At 42.8% G+C, this 21,813-nt stretch overlaps 2 protein-coding genes across 2 annotated transcripts in view; both read left to right on the forward strand.

Annotated features, from left to right (window-relative positions):
- The window catches only part of LOC308321915 (apolipoprotein(a)-like), a gene marked incomplete at its 3' end in the record, with an annotated part of 666,829 nt that overhangs the window by 66,290 nt on the left and 578,726 nt on the right, over nucleotides 1-21,813 (forward strand). The gene's annotated exons all lie outside the window — the stretch shown is intronic.
- Nucleotides 176-20,843, forward strand: LOC308320875 (NACHT, LRR and PYD domains-containing protein 3-like). The gene is made up of 9 exons (XM_080771584.1): nucleotides 176-274; nucleotides 563-2,399; nucleotides 3,606-3,770; nucleotides 5,234-5,398; nucleotides 6,179-6,343; nucleotides 13,246-13,422; nucleotides 14,740-14,868; nucleotides 15,522-15,574; nucleotides 20,042-20,843. Exons 2-9 carry the CDS (start codon nucleotides 625-627, stop codon nucleotides 20,590-20,592), a joined length of 3,180 nt encoding a protein of 1,059 aa, XP_080627710.1. The 5' UTR covers nucleotides 176-274; nucleotides 563-624; the 3' UTR covers nucleotides 20,593-20,843.

The following is a 21,813-nucleotide window of genomic DNA, read 5'->3' on the forward strand; positions in this document are numbered from 1 at the left end:
GTTGTGAGCTTGTAAATCTGCTATTTTCAGCATTCAACACCATGTTGTACGACGAAGAATATACCAGGTTTCACGTGGGATATGTTGACACGTGTGTGTGTGTGTGTGTGTGTGTGTGTGTGTGTGTGTGTGTGTGTGTGTGTGTGTGTGTGTGTCTGACACTGCAGTCCCACACCTGGACTCACCACACCCAGTCAAACAACACCTGGACTGAAGACACCCAGTCAAACCACAACTGGACTGAAGACACCCAGTCAAAACACAGGTGGACAAAGTAAGAATGTGCACTCATTGAAAATGCATGCTGATAAATTGAAATCATAGACTAAATGTTCAAATAATTATTGTCTATATCAATTATATCCAAGTGCATATAATGAAGCTGAACAACTATCAACTCAACAGCTGGACAAAAACAACTGATCTTGTGTTGTTACTTTTGCCTGTTTTTCTGAACAAATTGCATAGTTTCTGGAGGTATTTAATATTAATGTGTGCTGTATACATGTAAAGTTATAAATTAACCTCAATGTTTAAAACATAAATGTTCTTCTCATTTCAGATGTCAGTATTTTGAACGATTATAAGGACAGTGTGAACAGTCTTGATGAAGTGAAAGACGACATGACGGAAGAGTCTGGAACCTCCGTCACCGGCACCTACTCAGAGCTCTACATCTCAGTGGGAGAGAGTGAAGGGGTTAATCGCCAACATGAGGTGATACAGCTTGAAACAGCTTCCAACATGAAGACCTTCCATGACGATGCAATCAACTGCTGTAAAATCTTTAAGATCCTCCTCCCTGGCAGAAAGACACCCAGCACAAGCGTTCTGACCGAAGGCATCGCTGGCATTGGAAAAACATTCTCTGTGCGCAAGTTTCTTCTGGACTGGGCAAGAGGTTTGGAGAATCAAGATATAGATCTCGTGGTTCCCTTTTCATTCCGGGAGCTGAACTTGGTCAGAGATAAGCACTACAGCCTTCTCAACCTGATCCATGATTTCCACCCAACATTAAAGAAGGTCACAGCAGAGCAGCTCGCTGCCTGGAAAGTTTGCTTCATCTTCGATGGCCTCGATGAAAGCAGGTCTCCGTTGCACTTCGACAAAAATGAAATCATCTCTGATGTCACAGTGACATCATCGGTGGATGCTCTGTTGACAAACCTCATCAAGAGGAATCTGCTCCCCTCGGCCCTCCTCTGGATAACCACCAGACCTGCAGCAGCCAATCGGATCCCTCCTGCATGTGTTGACATGGTGACAGAAGTGCGAGGGTTCACAGACCCCCAGAAGGAGAAGTACTTCAGGAAGAGATTCAGTGAAGAGAAGCTGGCCGACAGAGTTCTCTCACACTTGAAGACATCGAGGAGCCTCCACATCATGTGTTACATCCCACTCTTCTGTTGGATCATTGCTACCGTTCTGCTGGACATGTTGAGGACACACACCACCATTGGACAGCTGCCCAAGACCCTGACTGAGATGTGCTGCCACTTCCTGTTGGCTCTGACAAACAGGAAGAAGCAGAAGTATGATGAGACTCATAATGTGAAAAAAAAAGAAAAGAAAAAAAGGACTCAACAGCAGCTCACTAAGACTGACAGGAAAGTTCTTCTGAACCTGGGCATGCTGGCATTTCGACATCTCAAGAAAAGTAGCATCATGTTCTACCAAGAAGACCTGGAAGAGTGTGGTCTTGATGTGAAAGACGCCTCGCTGTACTCAGGAGTGTGCACACAGATCTTCAAAACAGAGAGTGTGCTGTTTCAGAAAAAGGTCTACAGCTTTGTTCATCTGAGCATCCAGGAGTTTATGGCTGCAGTCTACCTGTACCACTGTTTCACACAGAAGAACATGAAGGTACTGAAGACATTCCTGGAAGATGAAAAATACAGAGGTAAGAGCTCCCTCTCCGACTTCCTGAAATCTGCTATGGAAAAATCCCTGAAGAGTAAAAATGGCCACCTGGACCTACTTGTTCGGTTCCTTCATGGCCTCTCACTGGAGTCCAACCAAAGTCTGTTAGGAGGCCTGCTGGGTCAGACAAAGAAAAGTCTGTTAGGAGGTCTGCTGGGTCAGAAAAAGAAGGAGATCCAGAAAGCCATCCAGAACCTGAAGGAGATGTTAACTCGTGATGATGCCTCTCCTGACAGATGTATCAACATCTTCCACTGTCTGATGGAGATGAACGACCAATCATTACATCAGGAGATTCAACAGTTCCTGAAGTCAGAGAACAGAACAGAGAAACTGTCTGAGACCCAGTGTTCAGCTCTGGCCGTCATGCTGCAGATGTCAGAGGAGGTTCTGGAAGAGTTGGACCTGGACAAATACAACACATCAGAGGAGGGGCGAAGGAGACTGATCCCAGCTGTGAGGAACTGCAGAAAGGCTCGGTTAGTAGTCAAGTGAATAGAAACATGCCATAAATGCTAAATGAAGGTTGGCATAAAAGGTGTCTGCATTTCAAATAGTGATTAGTGGTATTGTGTGGTATTATGGGTATTGTGTGTATTGTCTGCATTGTTCCACGCCCCTTTTAACACCATAAAAGACAGCCAAAATACCCAACGTTAAATCCGCTTCACTGTGGTGAAAGCACTCAGTAGAACAAGTTGAAAGGTGTCACTCACAGATCTATAAGCATACAATGCTTTGCATCGCAACAAATTGACAGCTTGTAGGTCTGGTTAATTATCAAAGGGAGTCCCTCGATGCGATGTAATATAAAAAGCAGCCAAAGCTTTTGAAAGTGGTACAAAGTTGACCTAGAGGGAAAGGCCATGAGTCACTTAATCCTCCATCCTCCAGGGACCATGTGTGTGATATGATCTGTAGGGTCCATCCTCCAGGGACCATGTGTGTGTCATCATCTGTCTAGCATGAAGGTGCACAACACACATCCTGGCAATAATTTAAAGATAATGTTGTCCTAAGTGTAGTAGCTGGCGAATGAAATTATCAATGCTGTATAATGGCTGAATATTCATGGACAACTTAAGTTATAAGCAACATAGTTTGTCTAAGCTCCAGATTCAATAATGATATTTGAACTGCCACGGTTCTTTTAATTACTCCGTTAAAGGAGCATAAGTTAACAGTTGTTGCTTGTGAAAAGGATCAATATTAATAATATAAGACACTTCATATATCTGTGCATATGTTTGATGCAACGTTTGGAGCTGCTCATTTCCTTTTATTGGCTTATGAAATGTTATAATATTGTAGGTTATGATGCATGTTATAATATTGTAGGTTATGAAATGTTATAATATTGTAGGTTATGCAATATTATAATATTGGGGTCAATTCAAACTAACAGTAAAGCCTACAGCTGTGGCCCAGCCTGAGGAGACAGGGAACAGAAATAGAGACTGAATGCTGGTCTCCAGCAGCTTGTTTGTGAAACTTTTACACCGTTTAGGCAGTAAATATCCAATGTTGTTGTTCAGTCTTCATTTCACTCCTTCAACTGCTGGTTGAAGTCTTTGATATCAAAATGTGTTGTCAAGTGGTGTCTATATCTCTGGATAACTAGATAGGATGACAGTGAACTAGGTATCATTTGTTTTTCTAATCTCTTATTTAATCTGCATTCACAGACTTGTTGGCTGTAAACTCAGAAAGACAGACGTTGAAGATGTGTCTTCAGCTCTCAGCTCTAATCCTTCCCATTTGAGAGAATTGGACCTCAGTGAAAACGACCTGCAGGACTCAGGACTCTGTGCTTCACTGAAGAGCCCACACTGTAGACTGGAAGTTCTAAAGTAAGATACATTTACCATAGGGATGCACCGAAAGGGAAATTCTTGGCCGAAACCGAATACCGAATATAGGAAACAGTTGGCCGAAAACCGAATACCGAATATCCGAATATGATTAATATTATACATCTTTTTTCCTACCATTGCTGTCACGGCCGTACCTTAAAGCTACCTGATTTATGGCAAAATAAATGGTTATGGCAAAACTTAACTTAAATATTAATCACTATTATGGGTCCATAAAACATTTATTCAGCTCTTTTGAATGCATTAATTGCATACACTATTCGGTGATATATTTTCTGCCTATTCAGGCCGAGACCGAATAGGCCGAAAATGCATTTTTAGCCATTTTCTGCCGAATATTTTCTGCGGCCGAATATTCGGTGCATCACTAATTTACCACATTTATTTTGATCACTTCTGCTTATTATGCACTGTATTATGTGAATATAATATGAATGCTGTGGTGAGAATGTATTAATAAGCTTGATATTGAACGCGTAATAATAATATCCCTTTAAGGCAAATGTATAGGCTACTTCGACATACAACGTGGTTGCGCACTGAAAATAGCTGATCTACAAGCTCACTGTCTCCAAATGTCTTAATGCTCAGGGTGGGATCTATGTTGGTTCTCTGCTCTACATGTAAAGTGTCTTGAGACAACTTATTGTGAGTCGACACTTTAATAAAATTGAACTGAATTTAATCACAGCGCGTCGAGGACACAACACTTGTGAGCTTGCAGATCGGCTATTTTCGACGTTCAACCCCTTGTAGCTACGCCACAGTTATCGAGCTTTACCGTGGTACGCATTAATACGTAATCAATAGTCTGCATCTACCTACTGTACTAATCAATTATCATTCTATTAGTCTAGGTCTGTGGTTCCCAAACTGAGGGCCTGGACCCCCAAGGGGGTCCCCAGGAGGATTAGCTTAATGTGCAGCATTGTTTTCTCACTGAACAGTAGACAAACCACAGTATAAGTGTATAGTATACAGAGTATCTGTACATTTCTAAAGCCCAAACCACACCAAAGGGTTGTGTCGGGACCAAGTGTGTGTTTTTTTTTAAAGGTAAACCACACCAATGAAACTCATTGAGTTGCATTGGTGTGGTTGATGTAAAAACCAAAAGAAAGAAAAGGTTTTGTCCCGACCCAACCCTTTGGTGTGGTTTAGGATTTAAGGTACAATTAAATTACTTTTCAAACATTTTTAAAACCAAATTGTCAAATATTACGGAAGAAAGTCGCAAACATTGTGAAAATAGCTGATCTACAAGCTCACTGTGAGGCATTGTGAGCTTGTAGTTTGGCTATTTTAATAATATGTATCAGTGAAACTGAAAGTAATGCCTATAATTCCAATTACTTGTCAGGTAGGGGTCTCCCAAGTTCAGATATGATTATTTAGGTATAAATTGTTTTTATAATCTCTTATTTAATCTGCATTCATAGACTTGCTGGCTGTAAACTCAGAAAGACAGACGTTGAAGATGTGTCTTCAGCTCTCAGCTCTAATCCTTCCCATTTGAGAGAATTGGACCTCAGTGAAAACGACCTGCAGGACTCAGGACTCTGTGCTTCACTGAAGAGCCCACACTGTAGACTGGAAGTTCTAAAGTAAGATACATTTACCACATTTATATTTGATCACTTCTGTTTTATTATGCACTGTATTATGTGAATATAATATGATTGCTGTGGTGAGAATATTAATAAGCTTGATATCATGCAGGTAACCCAAGCTTATGGGCCTGAGTAGATAAAATTACCCAAATATGTTTGAAAGTGTAATAATCCTTTAAGGCAAATGTATAAGCTTCTGAGCTACTTCGTCATACAACTGGATTACACACCATAAACAGCTGATGTACAAACTCACAACGCGTCGATGACGCAGCGCTTGTGAGCTTGTATGATTGTTTATTTTATACGTGCGACCCGTTGTAGCTACGCCACAGTTATCAAGCTTTACCGAGGTACGCAACAGATCAACACATAATCAATATCCTGCATCTACCTACTGTACCAATCAAATATCATTATAATAGTCTAGGCCTGTGGTTCCCAAACTGAGGGTCTGGACCCCCAAGGGGGTCCCCAGATGATTAGCTTAATGTGCAACTAGTGTGGTTTCTCACTCAACAGTAAACACACCAACATACAGTTTAAGTGTACAGACTAGTATCTGCACATTTCTAAAAGGTACAATTTAATGACTTTTAAAACATTTTTAAAACCAATTTGGTAAATTGGCGAATATTACGGTATCTGTGCAGCCGAGTCAAACTAAATGAAATGCCTACAATTCTTGCTTGTCAGGGTATTGGGTCCTCAGTTCAAATATTTTTTTTAGGTATAATTTGTTTTTATAATCTCTTATTTAATCTGCATTCACAGACTTGCTGGTTGTAAACTCAGAAAGACAGACGTTGAAGATGTGTCTTCAGCTCTCAGCTCTGATCCTTCCCATTTGAGAGAATTGGACCTCAGTGAAAACGACCTGCAGGACTCAGGACTCTGTGCTTCACTGAAGAGCCCACACTGTAGACTGGAAGTTCTAAAGTAAGATACATTTACCACATTTATTTTGATCACTTCTGTTTTATTATTATGTGAATATAATATGAATGCTGTGGTGAGAATGAATTAATAAGCTTGATATTGAACGTGTAATATCCCTTTAAGGCAAATGTATTGTAGGCTACTTCGACATACAGTAGCCTACAACGTGGTTGCGCACCGAAAATAGCTGATCTACAAGCTCACTGTCTCCAAATGTCTTAATGCTCAGGGTGGGATCTATGTTGGTTCTCTGCTCTACATGTAAAGTGTCTTGAGACAACTTGTTGTGAGTCGACACTTTAATAAAATTTAACTGAATTGAATCACAGCGCGTCGAGGACACAACACTTGTGAGCTTGCAGATCGGCTATTTTCGACGTTCAACCCCTTGTAGCTACGCCACAGTTATCGAGCTTTACCGTGGTACGCATTAATACATAATCAATAGTCTGCATTTAACTACTGTACTAATAAATTATCATTCTATTAGTCTAGGTCTGTGGTTCACAAACTGAGGGTCTGGACCCCCAAGGGGGTCCCCAGAGGATTATCTTAATGTGAAGCATTGTTTTCTCACTGAACAGTAGACAAACCAACAGTATAAGTGTACAGTATACAGAGTATCTGTACATTCCTAAAGCCCAAACCACACCAAAGGGTTGGGTCGGGACAAAGTGTTTTTTTAAGATAAACCACACCAATGAAACTCATTGAGTTGCATTGGTGTGGTTGATGTAAAAACAAATATAAAGAAAAGGTTTTGTCCAGACCCGACCCTTTGGTGTGGTTTAGGATTTAAGGTACAATTAAATTACTTTTTAAACATTTTTAAAACCAAATTGTCAAATATTACTGATGAAAATAGCTGATCTACAAGCTCACTGTGAGGCATTGTGAGCTTGTAGTTTGGCTATTTTCACAATATGTATCAGTGAAACTGAAAGTAATGCCTATAATTCCAAGTACTTGTCAGGTAGGGGTCTCCCAAGTTCAGATAATGATTATTTAGGTTTAATTTGTTTTGATTTCTCTAATTTAATCTGAATTCACAGACTTGCTGGCTGTGAACTCAGAAAGACAGACGTTGAAGATGTGGCTTCAGCTCTCAGCTCTAATACTTCCCATTTGAGAGAATTGGACCTCAGTGAAAACGACCTGCAGGACTCAGGACTAGTGGAGCTGCTCTGTGCTTCACTGAAGAGCCCACACTGTAGACTGGAAGTTCTAAAGTAAGATACATTTACCACATTTATTTTGATCACTTCTGTTTTATTATGTACTGTATTATGTGAATATAATATGAATGCTGTTGTGAGAATGTATTAATAAGCTTTGATATTGAACGTGTAATATCCCTTTAAGGCAAATGTATAGGCTACTTCGACATACAACGTGGTTGTGCACTGAAAATAGCTGATCTACAAGCTCACTGTCTCCAAATGTCTTAATGCTCAGGGTGGGATCTATGTTGGTTCTCTGCTCTACATGTAAAGTGTCTTGAGACAACTTGTTGTGAGTCGACACTTTAATAAAATTGAACTGAATCGAATCACAGCTAGGACACAACACGTGTGAGCTTGCAGATCGGCTATTTTCGACGTTCAACCCCTTGTAGCTACGCCACAGTTATCGAGCTTTACCGTGGTACGCATTAATACGCATTAATCAATAGTCTGCATCTAACTATACTGTACTTATCTATTATCATTCTATTAGTCTAGGGCTGTGGTTCCCAAACTGTCTGATGGTGATGAACGACCACTCACTACATCAGGAGATCCAACAGTTCCTGAAGTCAGAGAACAGAACAGAGAAACTGTCTGAGACCCAGTGTTCAGCTCTGGCCCTCATGCTGCAGATGTCAGAGGAGGTTCTGGAAGAGTTGGACCTGGACAAATACAACACATCAGAGGAGGGGCGAAGGAGACTGATCCCAGCTGTGAGGAACTGCAGAAAGGCTCGGTTAGTAGTCAAGTGAATAGAAACATGCCATAAATGCCATTACAGTTAACACTATAATTATAAATGAAGGTTGGCATAAAAGGTGTCTGCATTTCAAATAGTGATTAGTGGTATTGTCTGTATTGTCTGCATTGTTCTGCATTGTTCCACGCCCCTTTTAACACCATATAAAACAGCCAAAATACCCAACATTAAATCCGCTTCACTGTGGTGAAAGCACTCAGTAGTTGAAAGGTGTCACTCACAGATCTATAAGCATACAATGCTTTGCATCGCAACCATAGACTGTAAAAAATATGGACAAAGCGTTCCGCGGGTCTAACGTGAACGTAAAATGAAGCCTGTCAGTCCTTGCAATGGAAGTCGCCATCTTTCTAGATCCGTTTTGGCCCAGTTCAGGCCAGCTGGCCCATTGGCTGGCCCAGACAACGAGGCGGGACTTCCCCCTTCTTCTTTGTTGGTTTTTATTTTGACTCGAGTGGGTGGGGGATCCCGTTCATAGACTGTAACGGTAGCCACGCCCCTCAGAACATGCGCGACTTTATGGTCATTTTTCTAATAAATGGGAACATAATTTTCCAAAAAGAATATTATGACATTATGAGTTTTAAGGAAGTTAAAATAAGCTTCATGTCATACAGACCCGAGAACTGTTCGAGACCACCCTCGTCCAGAACTAAGATGAGATACACTACTATGTCCCATGCAAGCAGTCTATAATGCTGCAGAATCGACAGCACTGCAGCCTGCACATGGGTGATGGTGATGGACTTACTTCTTCGCTAGATACTAGAACCATCAGTTTCGAAGAAACCCCAACCGGCCAACACCGGCTGAAGAAGCATTGGTGAATCTCCTGACTGAGCGACCCAGGACATCTGTGATTGTGCTGAAAGAAAGCTTAGGACCAGAAGATCATCTGGGGGTCATGACCTGATGAACGGATGAGCCACAGATAACAGATAAAACATGATATGCTTTGAGAGAAAGCATGCCTAGATATGTGCCTGTCCTGAATAGCCACTTTTTGTATTAAATATTAATTAGTATTAATAATTAATTAATATTATAAATTAATTTAACACAACGCTAAACAGCTTCTATGAAGAAGCAATGACAAAGGTTACGGTTGTTTGACAACATCTATGCAATTAACTATGAATTGATTACTGTCATGCCATTAGTTGCAATAACTAAGATGGGCAGAAAACAACCTTGCCGAGTCATGAGGCCCGAGGGCAGGAGCCTAACTCTTGTTTCAGCAGAGTGAGCAGATTGATGTACACGTACAGCCCCTGGACGTGACGCTAGCATGACGCAGGGACTCACTCCACTCCGACCATTGGTGTCGAGGATCGAAGGAGGCACTGGGTCCCATTTTATTTTTAGTCTTTGGAATGACCCAGCCGGTGATCGAGCCGCAACCTCCCAGTCCGGGGGCGGACGCGTCTAACCACGAGGCCGCTGAGCTGGTACCAGAAAATGTAGGCTTACAGTAGGATTCCGCCTGAAAAAGTAGCTACCAAGCAGCCACAAGAAAATCTGCCCCATCCCTACTAACTGCAACGTTGAATAGGTTAACAAGATATACTGGCCATCTTGCACGACTATAGACTACTTTAACATAGACGTTTAATGAGCACCATGAGCCAAACATTTGGATCCGTTGTCCTGATGACACACTGCATGAGGTCACACAACTAACCAGGGGCAGCCTTAGGAATCTGGAGGCTCGTTTCGAGACCAGATATGAGGCCTCCATGTATATCATGACATAATTATCCTGTTGGGTTAAGGTTAGGGTTAGGGTTACACTTACACTGAGCGACATCAAATCGATTACTGATCTGAATACAACTGGCAGAGTACATTTCCCAGACTGCACCGGGGAAACCACAACCGATAGGTCGCACAAGCACTGCGACACAGAAGCCAAGCTTGCTGCGAACATAGACATAGTCTATGGCTGACTTCCTTCAACCCAGATCCTCTCACAGATAAGTGATGAATTATTGCTTAGGAGTTTCAATTTAGAGCTCCTGGCAGTGGATGTTAGCTGTGCAGAAATGAAGCAACACAGCAAGCTGCTAACCTACCACCTTCTGAAACATCTTCAGTCCCACGAAGCAACTGCCATTACCTAATCCCACTCACGGACTGATCAACAGAACATACAATATGAATCTGAGACATTAAAAGTCACAAATGGGCAATGGGACGCACAGTGACAAGACGCTATATGCGTATACGTATATATTGATCTGAACTTCTGACCTCGAAGAGAGTGAGGAGGGTATACACTAGAGTGACTAGACCGACAGCTAGATAGGCTTGAGGGGCGGACGGAGGCAGCAGTTGTTAAGGTTTTTAACTCTTCTCCAAGACAGCTCAACCCGGATAGTGAAGCTGAGACATGACACCACGACAAGGAAGCACTAAAAAGCCCATTTAAGAAATACATCCAAAATAAACAGCTAGAAACAAATCTTACAGAAGTAAATAAACTAGACAGAAGGCTATGACACTTGACATGAGATTACTGCAAATGCAATTTGCAATCTTAACCTACTTTAATATGACACTGCACATAACTGAAATCGATTGAGATGAACTAACAATAACGTATGATACTGTCCTGAATGGAAACAGGAAAACTTTAAGAATGATAACTATGCCGCATATAAATTCAAACTGAAATAATCACAGGGTGAAAGGGTGCTAGCTTTAGCATTAGTTTAGCATGAACAAACCCTCATGGCAATGAGGAAACCTCAACGACCACATGGCTACAAGAAGTAAAGCACCAAATCTATATAGAGATTGCCAGTAAGGTAGTTAACTCACGGCAATACATTCCAAGCACATATAGAAAGTGTTAAGTAATACTAGAGTAAGCAGAGTGTGACTGAAGTCTTGCTTCAAAATGAATGAAAACTGGAGACAAACAGGCAGCAGAGTTGCCAGATCTTGAGAAAGAAAGCAACTAGGTGTAGAACCATCCCATACCTAGGACTCACCACGTGAGAACTTAGCTTACAATATATATACCCTAGTGACTACGATGACTTGAAACGATACATTTCATTGGACAAGGTCATTTGGATCCATGACAGAACCCCAGAACAACGATTGACTACAGAAAACAAGCCCAAGTTGCTTATAAAAGCGCACGTGGCAACCACTGCGCATGAGTTCAGGACCCATAGCTGGAGGGGACAAACACTGAACCTGAGCTGACTTGGCAAAACATCAGTAAAATGAAAGCGTGGCTTTGACTGTAGACACTAGACACGTACCACATTACAATAGAAGCTGCAGCACTGTCTGCGCATCCGCTTAATTACCAGAACAGGCTATTATGAAGCTTGTTGAAGCCACATAATCGAGCTCAGCAGCAAGCAGAATCATACAGTGGGCTATCAAACTCAATATTTTGCATACAACCTGCAGGCCCTTATCACAGCATGGACAGTAGCTGAGAAGCATATAATTTAAGCAGCAGTAGCTGCACCCGCGGACAGCAAGGCAGCAGCAACGACCACGAGGAACAGAAAACATCACATACAACCGGGAACCATGAGCAGAGGAGGCAGGAAGAGCATGGAGTCTGGTGAGCTTAAGTAGCCTGCCCAATTAGTCAGCTGACTGCCGCAACGGCGAATGACGTGTGAGACTTGAACACACATATACTCCCACATAGTAATGCAGTATGTTAACCCCTTGAGCATAGTATGGGCCTTTGAGCATGGCAAGAACTTCCCTTGAGGTTGACTGAACTGACTCCGCGAGCTGCGTTTGATTAATAAATTATCATTCTATTAGTCTAGGTCTGTGGTTCCCAAACTGAGGGTCTGGACCCCCAAGGGGGTCCCCAGAGGATTAGCTTAATGTGCAGCATTGTTTTCTCACTGAACAGTCGACAAACCACAGTATAAGTGTACAGTATACAGAGTATCTGTACATTTTTAAAGCCCAAACCACACCAAAGGGTTGGGTCGGGACCATAGACTGTAAAAAATATGGACAAAGCGTTCTCCGGGTCTAACATGAACGTAAAATGAAGCCTGTCAGTCCTTGTATTGTAAGTCGCCATCTTTCTAGATCCGTTTTGGCCCAGCTCGCCATTGGCTGGCCCAGACAACGAGGCGGGACTTCCCCCCTTCTTCTCCGTTGGTTTTTATTTTGACTCGAGTGGGAGGGGAATCCCGATCATAGACTGTAACGGTAGCCACGCCCCTCAGAACATATGCGACTTTATGGTAATTTTTTTAATAAATGGGACCATAATTTTCCAAAAAGAATATTATGACATTAGAAAAGTTTAAACTAGTGACTGGAAGCAGAAAGTATTCATGACCATGTTTATTAAGGTAATACAGTCTAGGTGAAGTTGGGCCCAAATACGTACATGGACTTCAATGGGGGTATGGGTTTTTATGGGTCCAATGACAGCGCCACAACACAATTATATGAACTTTCAGGAAATCCCGATTTCCTCAGTGGCTTCACAAAATATCTGTCTGACTGCCCCCCTGGTCGGGACAAAGTGTTTTTTAAGATAAACCACACCAATAAAACTCATTGAGTTGCATTGGTGTGGTTGATGTAAAAACCAAAAGAAAGAAAAGGTTTTGTCCCGACCCGACCCTTTGGTGTGGTTTAGGATTTAAGGTAAAATTAAATTACCTTTAAAACATTTTTAAAACCAAATTGTCAAATATTACAGAAGAAAGTCACAAACATTGTGAAAATAGCTGATCTACAAGCTCACTGTGAGGCATTGTGAGCTTGTAGTTTGGCTATTTTCATAATATGTATCAGTGAAACTGAAAGGAATGCCTATAATTCCAAGTACTTGTCAGGTAGGGGTCTCCCAAGTTCAGATATGATTATTTAGGTTTAATTTGTTTTGATTTCTCTTATTTAATCTGCATTCACAGACTTGCTGGCTGTAAACTCAGAAAGACAGACATTGAAGCTGTGTCTTCAGCTCTCAGCTCTAATCCTTCCCATTTGAGAGAATTGTACCTCAGTGAAAACGACCTGCAGGACTCAGGACTAGTGGAGCTGCTCTGTGCTTCACTGAAGAGCCCACACTGTAGACTGGAAGTTCTAAAGTAAGATACATTTACCATATTTTGATCACCTCTGTTTTATTATGTACTGTATTATGTGAATATAATATGGATGCTGTGGTGAGAATGTATTAATAAGCTTGTTATCATGTTAACCCAAGCCTATGTCCCTGAGTAGATGTTAAAGTACCCCAAACATGTTTAACCCGTTTTAGGCGGGAACCCATTTTGGTGTTAGCATTACGTTATGCTTTAGCTATTGAAAAAAAGCAGATCTACAAGCTCATAGCGCGCCACTCGGTGGCGCGCTATGAGCTTGTAGATCTGCTATTTTTGAAAAATCGAAGAGCGACTGACATAGAAGACATTTTTAGAATCTGATCTCAGGTCAGAATGAAAACTGTCAGGATGTAGAAGACATTTTTAGAATCTGATCTCAGGTCAGAATGGGTTAAAAGTGTAATATCCCTTTAAGGCGAATATCGGCTACTTCATCATATAGCAGAGTTTCTCACAACGCGTAGAGGAGTTGTAGATCGGCTATTTTTGACTTGCGACCCGTTGTAGCTAAGCCACAGTTATCGACCTTCTAAATTATATTATAATAATACTAATATTACGGAAGAAAGAGCCAAACATCGTGAAAATAGCCGACCTGCAAGCTCACTGTGAGGTGTTGTGAGCTTGTAGTTTGGTAATATTTTCACATTAAAGGTGTAGTGAAACACTTTTAGAGCATATCCGTGGTCATCATATTGGCATACCTAACAATGGATGCATGCCGAAATTCTCATTTGTGTGTGTTTTTATATCAAAAGTCCATAAAAATAAAAATGTAATAACCCCCTAGCTTTGCTGCAGGTCTCTCTGTCACTTGTAAACAAACCACTGTGCATGTGCGTGCACGTGGTCGTGCATGAGACGGACCTACGTCCCCATAGCCTGGAGGGATGCAACGCTCTGATTGGTTCAGAAACTAAGATCCTGAAACTTCAAAATAAAATGCACAAAAGGCTATTTCACTACACCTTTAATTTAATGCCTACAAGGATGGGGGGTCCCAGTTCAATATATAAGTCTTTGGGGGGTCCCAGTTCAATATATAAGTCTTTTGGGGGGTCTCAGTTCAATATATAAGTATTTTGGGGGTCCCAGTTTCAATATTATATAAGTATTTTGGGGCGTCCCAGTTCAAATATGATTATGTTGGGGGTTCAGGGTTTGTTTTAATGGAACTAAAACATCCAGGTGTGAAGGCACCCTAAGTGGGACATGAGAGTCCTTGAAGCAGGTTTTAAATCCAGGAATAATGCATATTATAAATGTGTCATTCATTCATGTTTCCATCTGGTGTTTCAGACTGGCTCACTGCTTCTTGTCAGAGAGATGCTGTGAAGCTCTGGCCTCAGCTGTAAGCTCTAATCCCTCCCTAAGAGAGTTGGACCTGAGCCTCAACGTGGTGAATGATTCAGTCCTGGAGAACTGCAAGTGAGTAGACTTGGGCTGTGTCCATGTTGGACAGTGCAGTGATTCCCTTTACAGTGTATTCACTCTGACACAACGTCACAAATTATGCAGAGAGAACAATGCAGTGCCTCAAAGAAACTCTAAAAATGTGTACTCTAAACAACAAAAATAATCTAAATTAAGAACAAGACATATCCAAGATATGTGCATAGTAAAGTTGCATCAAGAAGGTATAAAAGGAGAATGGAGTGCTATAGGGGTTAAGGTGGAGTCTGAAGAGGTGATGAGATCCAAACTGGGCAGCAGTGAGTATGTCTGGATGAGCTTCAGGGCCAAGATAATGATAGGAGAAACACTGTAGTGTCAACTAGTGGAGACGTTGTGATAGACAGTCAGACATTGATGCATTGTTGTTCTACTTCCTACAGAGTGAAACACTGTAGTGTCAGCTAGCGGAGATGTTGTGTTAGACAGTCAGACATTGATGCATTGTTGTTCTACTTCCTACAGAGTGAAACACTGTAGTGTCAACTAGTGGAGACGTTGTGTTAAACAGTTAGACATTGATGCATTGTTGTTCTACTTCCTACAGAGTGAAACACTGTAGTGTCAGCTAGTGGAGACGTTGTGTTAGACAGTCAGACATTGATGCATTGTTGTTCTACTTCCTACAGAGTGAAACATGGAGGAGAAGATTGTCTTACTAACCCTCAACTCATTACAAAACGTGAGTATCTCTGTATGTCTGTGTCAACATCACACGTTAACATTTTATACACTGTTGTATACTTGGTTGATGTTGTCCTGAAAACACTTGTGCTCTCTACTCTGTGCTCTTGGCCTGGTCCTTAACACCATCAAGATGAGGTCATGTGGTTTGACAGAAACAATGCGCCTCATTCACTAACCTGGTCATAAATAACATGTATTTCGTCTATATTTGGCATGAGTTCAATTCTGACGTGCGATGCATGAAAGGTGGTGCAGAGCCGTGATGTGTGCGGATCACAGGTGTGTCTCGTTTTGGTTAGAAAGTCACAAGTGATCTCCGTGTTGATCATTTGCATTGTTCCACGCTCCATTTGACACCATACGAGACAACTGGAAATACAAATTGTGTGAACTGTGCAACTATACATTTATTGGTATAGTTACTGCTCTGTACTGTATTGTATTGCTCTATGCTGTACTTTGATTCTTTTTGGAAAATGACAGAGTTACCGTGTGGGGGTCCCCGGAACATCCAGACCCCCAGGAACGTACCCAGGGGGCCGGGACGGTTCTGGCAAGCCTTTGCGCGTCCGAAATGGTTGAGAAATGACAGAGTTACCGCGTTGCAGCTTTCCGTGCTCGGACAGAGAGACAGACACGTACACATGGAGACAGACACGTACACATAGAGACAGACACGTACACAGAGAGACAGACACGTACACATAGAGACAGACACGTACACATAGAGACAGACACGTACACATAGAGACAGACACGTACACAGAGAGACAGACACGTACACATAGAGACAGACACGTACACATAGAGACAGACACGTACACATAGAGACAGACACGTACACATAGAGACAGACACGTACACATAGAGACAGACACGTTCACATAGAGACAGACACGTACACATAGAGACAGACACGTACACATAGAGACAGACACGTACACATAGAGACAGACACGTACACATAGAGACAGACACGTTCACATAGAGACAGACACGTACACATAGAGACAGACACGTACACATAGAGACAGACACGTACACATAGAGACAGACACGTTCACATAGAGACAGACACGTACACATAGAGACTAGGGATGTCAGTAACGGATAGTTTCCCAGCCAGTTAGCCGATAGGATTAACCGGGTCATTAACGGATAGTGGTTGATTTTTTTTTTTTTTTTAATAGGCTACCCCAAATGTAATATGCATGTATAGGCTACATAATTAAAGTTGGTAGACGAATGGTATACATTTATTTATGCTCCTTTTTTAAAAGACAAACAAAAAAGCAACATTTAACAATATAAATAAATTGTTGTAGGCTTAATCATCAATAAAAAACAACGCATCGCAGTGCATGATGTATGCATCTGCGCGTCTACAGTACAGAGGTCCGCCGGTTCTAGTCCAAAACATAAATAAATCCATTCCAGATCTGAGCAACCTATACCTATAAAGCCACTGGACGCATGGGCTAAGCCTTTTGTTTATTATTAAGGTAGATCAGCATGCATGTCACCGTGTTCTGTTTGTTGACTTTTCGCTGATGAGAAAACCCTCAAACATCGATAGCACATGGCTAACTTGATAGCCGTAAGCCGTGCCAGTGTGGAGACTCGGGAGACGGATAGGAGGAGGAGGAGGAGGAAGCGGCAGCGGCTGTAAACGTTCTCCCTCCATGCCAAATGGCCAATAATGGAATTAATAATGCCAAGTAGGTCTCTGCATTTATACGGTCGACATGTGTTCATCGCGTCTCGCTGTCACTCGCTTACATTTCGACTACCGCAAAGCTACCCTTGTAGCCAACTAGCCAGAAGTACAACAGAGAACTTTGGAACATTGAGGGGGCAGAAAACCGAGCCCGAGCGCTGTTCATGCAGCCTGGAGTGTGACAAGCTGGGCGGCGCAAATAAGAACAATTTTAGGCATGTGTGCAACATGACAACTGTTTTAAAGTATTGTACAGTGACAACTACAGTCTCTGTAATGTTTATGTTGTACTATTACTAAAAACGATCTAAAATAAAGGTATTTAAGGTATTTATTATTATGCAAAGTAACCGTTAAAGCTGATAAAAATATCCGGATGTTTCTTAACGGTCGGCTAACCGGTTAGCCGGTTAACCCCTGACATCCCTAATAGAGACAGACACGTACACATAGAGACAGACACGTACACATAGAGACAGACACGTACACAGAGACAGACACGTACACATAGAGACAGACACGTACACATAGAGACAGACACGTACACATAGAGACAGACACGTACACATAGAGACAGACGTACACACAGAGACAGACACGTTCACATAGAGACAGACACGTACACATAGAGACAGACACGTTCACATAGAGACAGACACGTACACATAGAGACAGACACGTACACATAGAGACAGACACGTACACATAGAGAAAGACACGTACACATAGAGACAGACACGTAAACATAGAGACAGACACATACACAGAGAGACAGACACGTACACATAGAGACAGACACGTACACATAGAGACAGACACGTAAACATAGAGACAGACACTTACACATAGAGACAGACACGTTCACATAGAGACAGACACATAAAGACAGACACGTACACATAGAGACAGACACGTAAACACAGAGACAGACACGTACACAGAGAGACAGACACGTACACATAGAGACAGACACGTACACATAGAGACAGACACGTACACATAGAGACAGACACGTACACATAGAGACAGACACGTTCACATAGAGACAGACACATAAAGACAGACACGTACACATAGAGACAGACACGTACACATAGAGACAGACACGTTCACATAGAGACAGACACGTACACATAGAGACAGACACGTACACATGAGACAGACACGTACACATAGAGACAGACACGTACACATAGAGACAGACACGTATACATAGAGACAGACACGTACACAGAGAGACAGACACGTACACATAGAGACAGACACGTACACATGAGACAGACACGTACACATAGAGACAGACACGTTCACAGAGAGACAGACACGTACACATAGAGACAGACACTGCACGTGTGTGTGACTGTGCGCGTGTTTGTGCGACTGCACGCGTGTGTGTGTGACTGCACGCTCGTATGTGTGTGTGTGACTTTGCGAGTGTGTGTCCGCGTGCGTGTGTGTGTCCACGCATGTGTGTGTGGCGGTGGCTCAGGGGTAGAGTGGCTGGATGGTAACCGTACGGTTGCCTGTTCGAACCCGGGCTCCCCAGAGTTAGTGTCCAGAGTTAGTGTTCTTGCTCAAGTGTCCTTGAGCAAACACAATTAGGGGTTCAGTACCTAATGTGGGTGTGTGACCGCGCATGTGTGTGTGACTGCTCATGTGTGTAAAACCGCAAATTTTTGTTCTTGCTTAATGTAAGTCGCTCTGGATTAAGAGCGTCTGCTAAATGCATAAATTGTAAATTGTAAATTGTGTGTGACCGTGAATGCGCGCACGTGACTGCGCGCGTGTGTGTGACTGCGCACGTGTGTGTGTGTGTGACTGCGCACGCGTGTGTGTGTGCCCACGTGTGTGTGTCCGCGCGCGTGTGTGTGTCCGTGCATGTGTGTGTGTGACCGTGCATGTGTGGGTGTGTGACCGCGCATGTGTGTGTGTGACCGCGCATGTGTGTGTGTGACTGTGAGTGTGTGTGTGACCGCAACTACGCGCGCGTGTGACCGCGCATGTATGTGTGTGTGACTGTGAGTGTGTGTGTGACCGCGCATGTGTGTGTGTGACTGTGAGTGTGTGTGTGACCGTGCATGTGTGTGTGCGTGACTGTGAGTGTGTGTGTGACCGCGCATGTGTGTGTGTGTGACTGAGTGTGTGTGTGACCGTGCATGTGTGTGTGTGACTGTGAGTGTGTGTGTGTGACCGCGCATGTGTGTGTGTGACTGCGACTGTGTGTGTGTGACTCCGACTGTGTGTGACTGTGAGTGTGTTTGTGTGACTGTGAGTGTGTTTATGACTGAGTGTGACCGCGCATGTGTGTGTGTGACCGTGCATGTGTGTGACCGTGCATGTGTGTGTGTGTGTGTGTGTGTGACTGCGCGCGCGTGTGTGTGTGTGTGTGTGTGTGTGTGTGTGTGTGTGTGTGACTGTGCGTGTGTGTGTGTGTGTGTGTGCGTGTGTGTGTGTGTGTGTGTGTGTGTGTGTGTGTGCGACCGTCCATGTGTGTGTGTGTGTGTGTGCGACCGTGCATGTGTGTGTGTGTGTGTGTGTGTGTGTGTGTGCGTGTGTTTGTGTGCGACCGTGCATGTGTGTGTGTGTGTGTGTGTGTGTGTGTGTGTGTGTGTGTGTGTGTGTGTGTGTGTGTGTGTGTGTGTGTGTGCGCGCGCGCGCAAGGGTCCGACCGTGCATGTGCATTTGTGCGTGGGTGTCAGTCAGTGAATGATGTATTTAATGTCTCCTGTGTTGTTTTCTCATCAGATTTCCAGCGTCTCACACTGGACACAAACACAGCACACAGAGACCTCTCTCTGTCTGAGGACGACAGGGAGGTCACACAGAGGTCAGGGGGTCAGGATCCTCCTAAACACCCCGACAGGTTTGATTACTGGGAACAGGTCCTGAGTACACAGAGTGTGACTGGACGCTGTTCCTGGGAGGTAGAGTGCAGTGGAGGGGTTGTTATAGGAGTCGCTGACGGAACAATCCGCAGGAAAGGACGTGGTGGTGACTGTAGTCTTGGAGAGAATGACAAGTCCTGGAGTCTGTCCTGTGATGGTATTGATGGTTCCAGGTACTATGTCAAACACAACGGACAGCAGACTGTCTTCCCTGTCTGTGCCTCTAGAGGCTCCAACAGAGTATCAGTGTATGTGGACCGTCCCGCTGGGACTCTGTCCTTCTACACAGTGTGCTCTGACTCACTGAGACACCTGTACACCTTCCAGACCACGCCCACTCAACGTCTCTATGCTGGGTTCGGGTTATGGTACTCCTCCTCCTCCTCAGTGCGTCTGTGTGAGCAGAGATAGAGGCTCTATTTGAGGGTGACATCATCAGGTCGCCATGGTTACTCAACATGTTTGAGTGAGTGCAGGTTGTCATGGTTACCACCGTCACCACGGGGTACTTTGACACTATAGCCGAGTCTGACATCATGGACTCCATATTTGGGCATGAGTAACTCATGACATCACGGTGACATCATCGTGGTGATGTATATAAGCATCACAGTGACATCACACATTACAGCTCCTGGACGTTGTCATGTCAACACCCCCCCATGTATTTGACCTTTGACCCAATGCATTGTGAGCTTATAGATCTGATATTTTCAAATACTGTAGTAAAGTAAGATATGTCTAATATTTGATCATTTAGCTTCTAGGACCCCCTGGATTCCCCTCAAGGACCCCCGGGGGACCCTGGACCACACTTTGAGAACCAGTTAGTGTTGATTTTGTCGACTAAAACTATGACGGAAAATGTTCGCCGACCACCTTTTTTCACTAAGGAAGACTAACATGATGACTAAAACTATAAGACAATACTGACAATTTCCTCATCAAATGAAAACTAGACTAAAATCTTAGGGTGGAGAAGAGATCCAGTAGAACTAAAAGACAAGTCATTTTATGCTTGGTTACATGCTGAAAATAGCAGATCTACAAGCTCACAACGCGTCGCACTGCAAGCTTGTAGATCGGCTATTTTCAGCATGCACCAAGTGTAAAATCACCCATTACGACGCCACCAAGGCCCACCAAAATACATTTTAGTCGACTAAATTACCTGTATAGATTTAGTCGACTAACATCTTATATTTAGTCGACTATAACTAGACTAACACTAAAACGTTTCAGATGACTAAAATATGACTAAAACTAAATGAAGCTTCATTCAAAAGACTCACTAAAATAAAATCTAAATTTGATGTAAAAATAAAACAAAAGAAACGGTGGTCTCAAAATCAGTTCAAAAATGTTAACCCTATATGTACACACTATTTGAAAACAGCAGATCTCACAATGTTTCGCGATGCATATTTAAAATAAAGTATTTTTGTAAATGTATATAGGCTATTTTAAAATTGTGTTGTTCAAATGGGGGTCCCTGGTACAAATATGTTCACATGGGGGTCCGTGGTCAGATCCATATTAATGTCAAACTCTATGGTATAAATGAGTCATCACCACAGGGAGCTTTAGATCTTAGATTAGACTAGATGTCTGCATGTGTTGGTAGACGGGAGA

Source organism: Protomyctophum bolini (genome assembly GCF_963924005.1).
Source record: "Protomyctophum bolini genome assembly, chromosome: 9".
In the NCBI taxonomy this organism is placed as follows: Eukaryota; Metazoa; Chordata; class Actinopteri; order Myctophiformes; family Myctophidae; genus Protomyctophum; species Protomyctophum bolini.

Coding starts and splice junctions, on each gene's coding strand:
- LOC308320875 (XM_080771584.1), top strand. CDS start 625: ATGACGGAAGAGTCTGGAACCTCCGTCACCGGCACCTACTCAGAGCTC. Junction 3,771..5,233: donor TGTAGACTGGAAGTTCTAAA/GTAAGATACATT, acceptor CTGCATTCATAG/ACTTGCTGGCTGTAAACTCA. Junction 6,344..13,245: donor TGTAGACTGGAAGTTCTAAA/GTAAGATACATT, acceptor CTGCATTCACAG/ACTTGCTGGCTGTAAACTCA.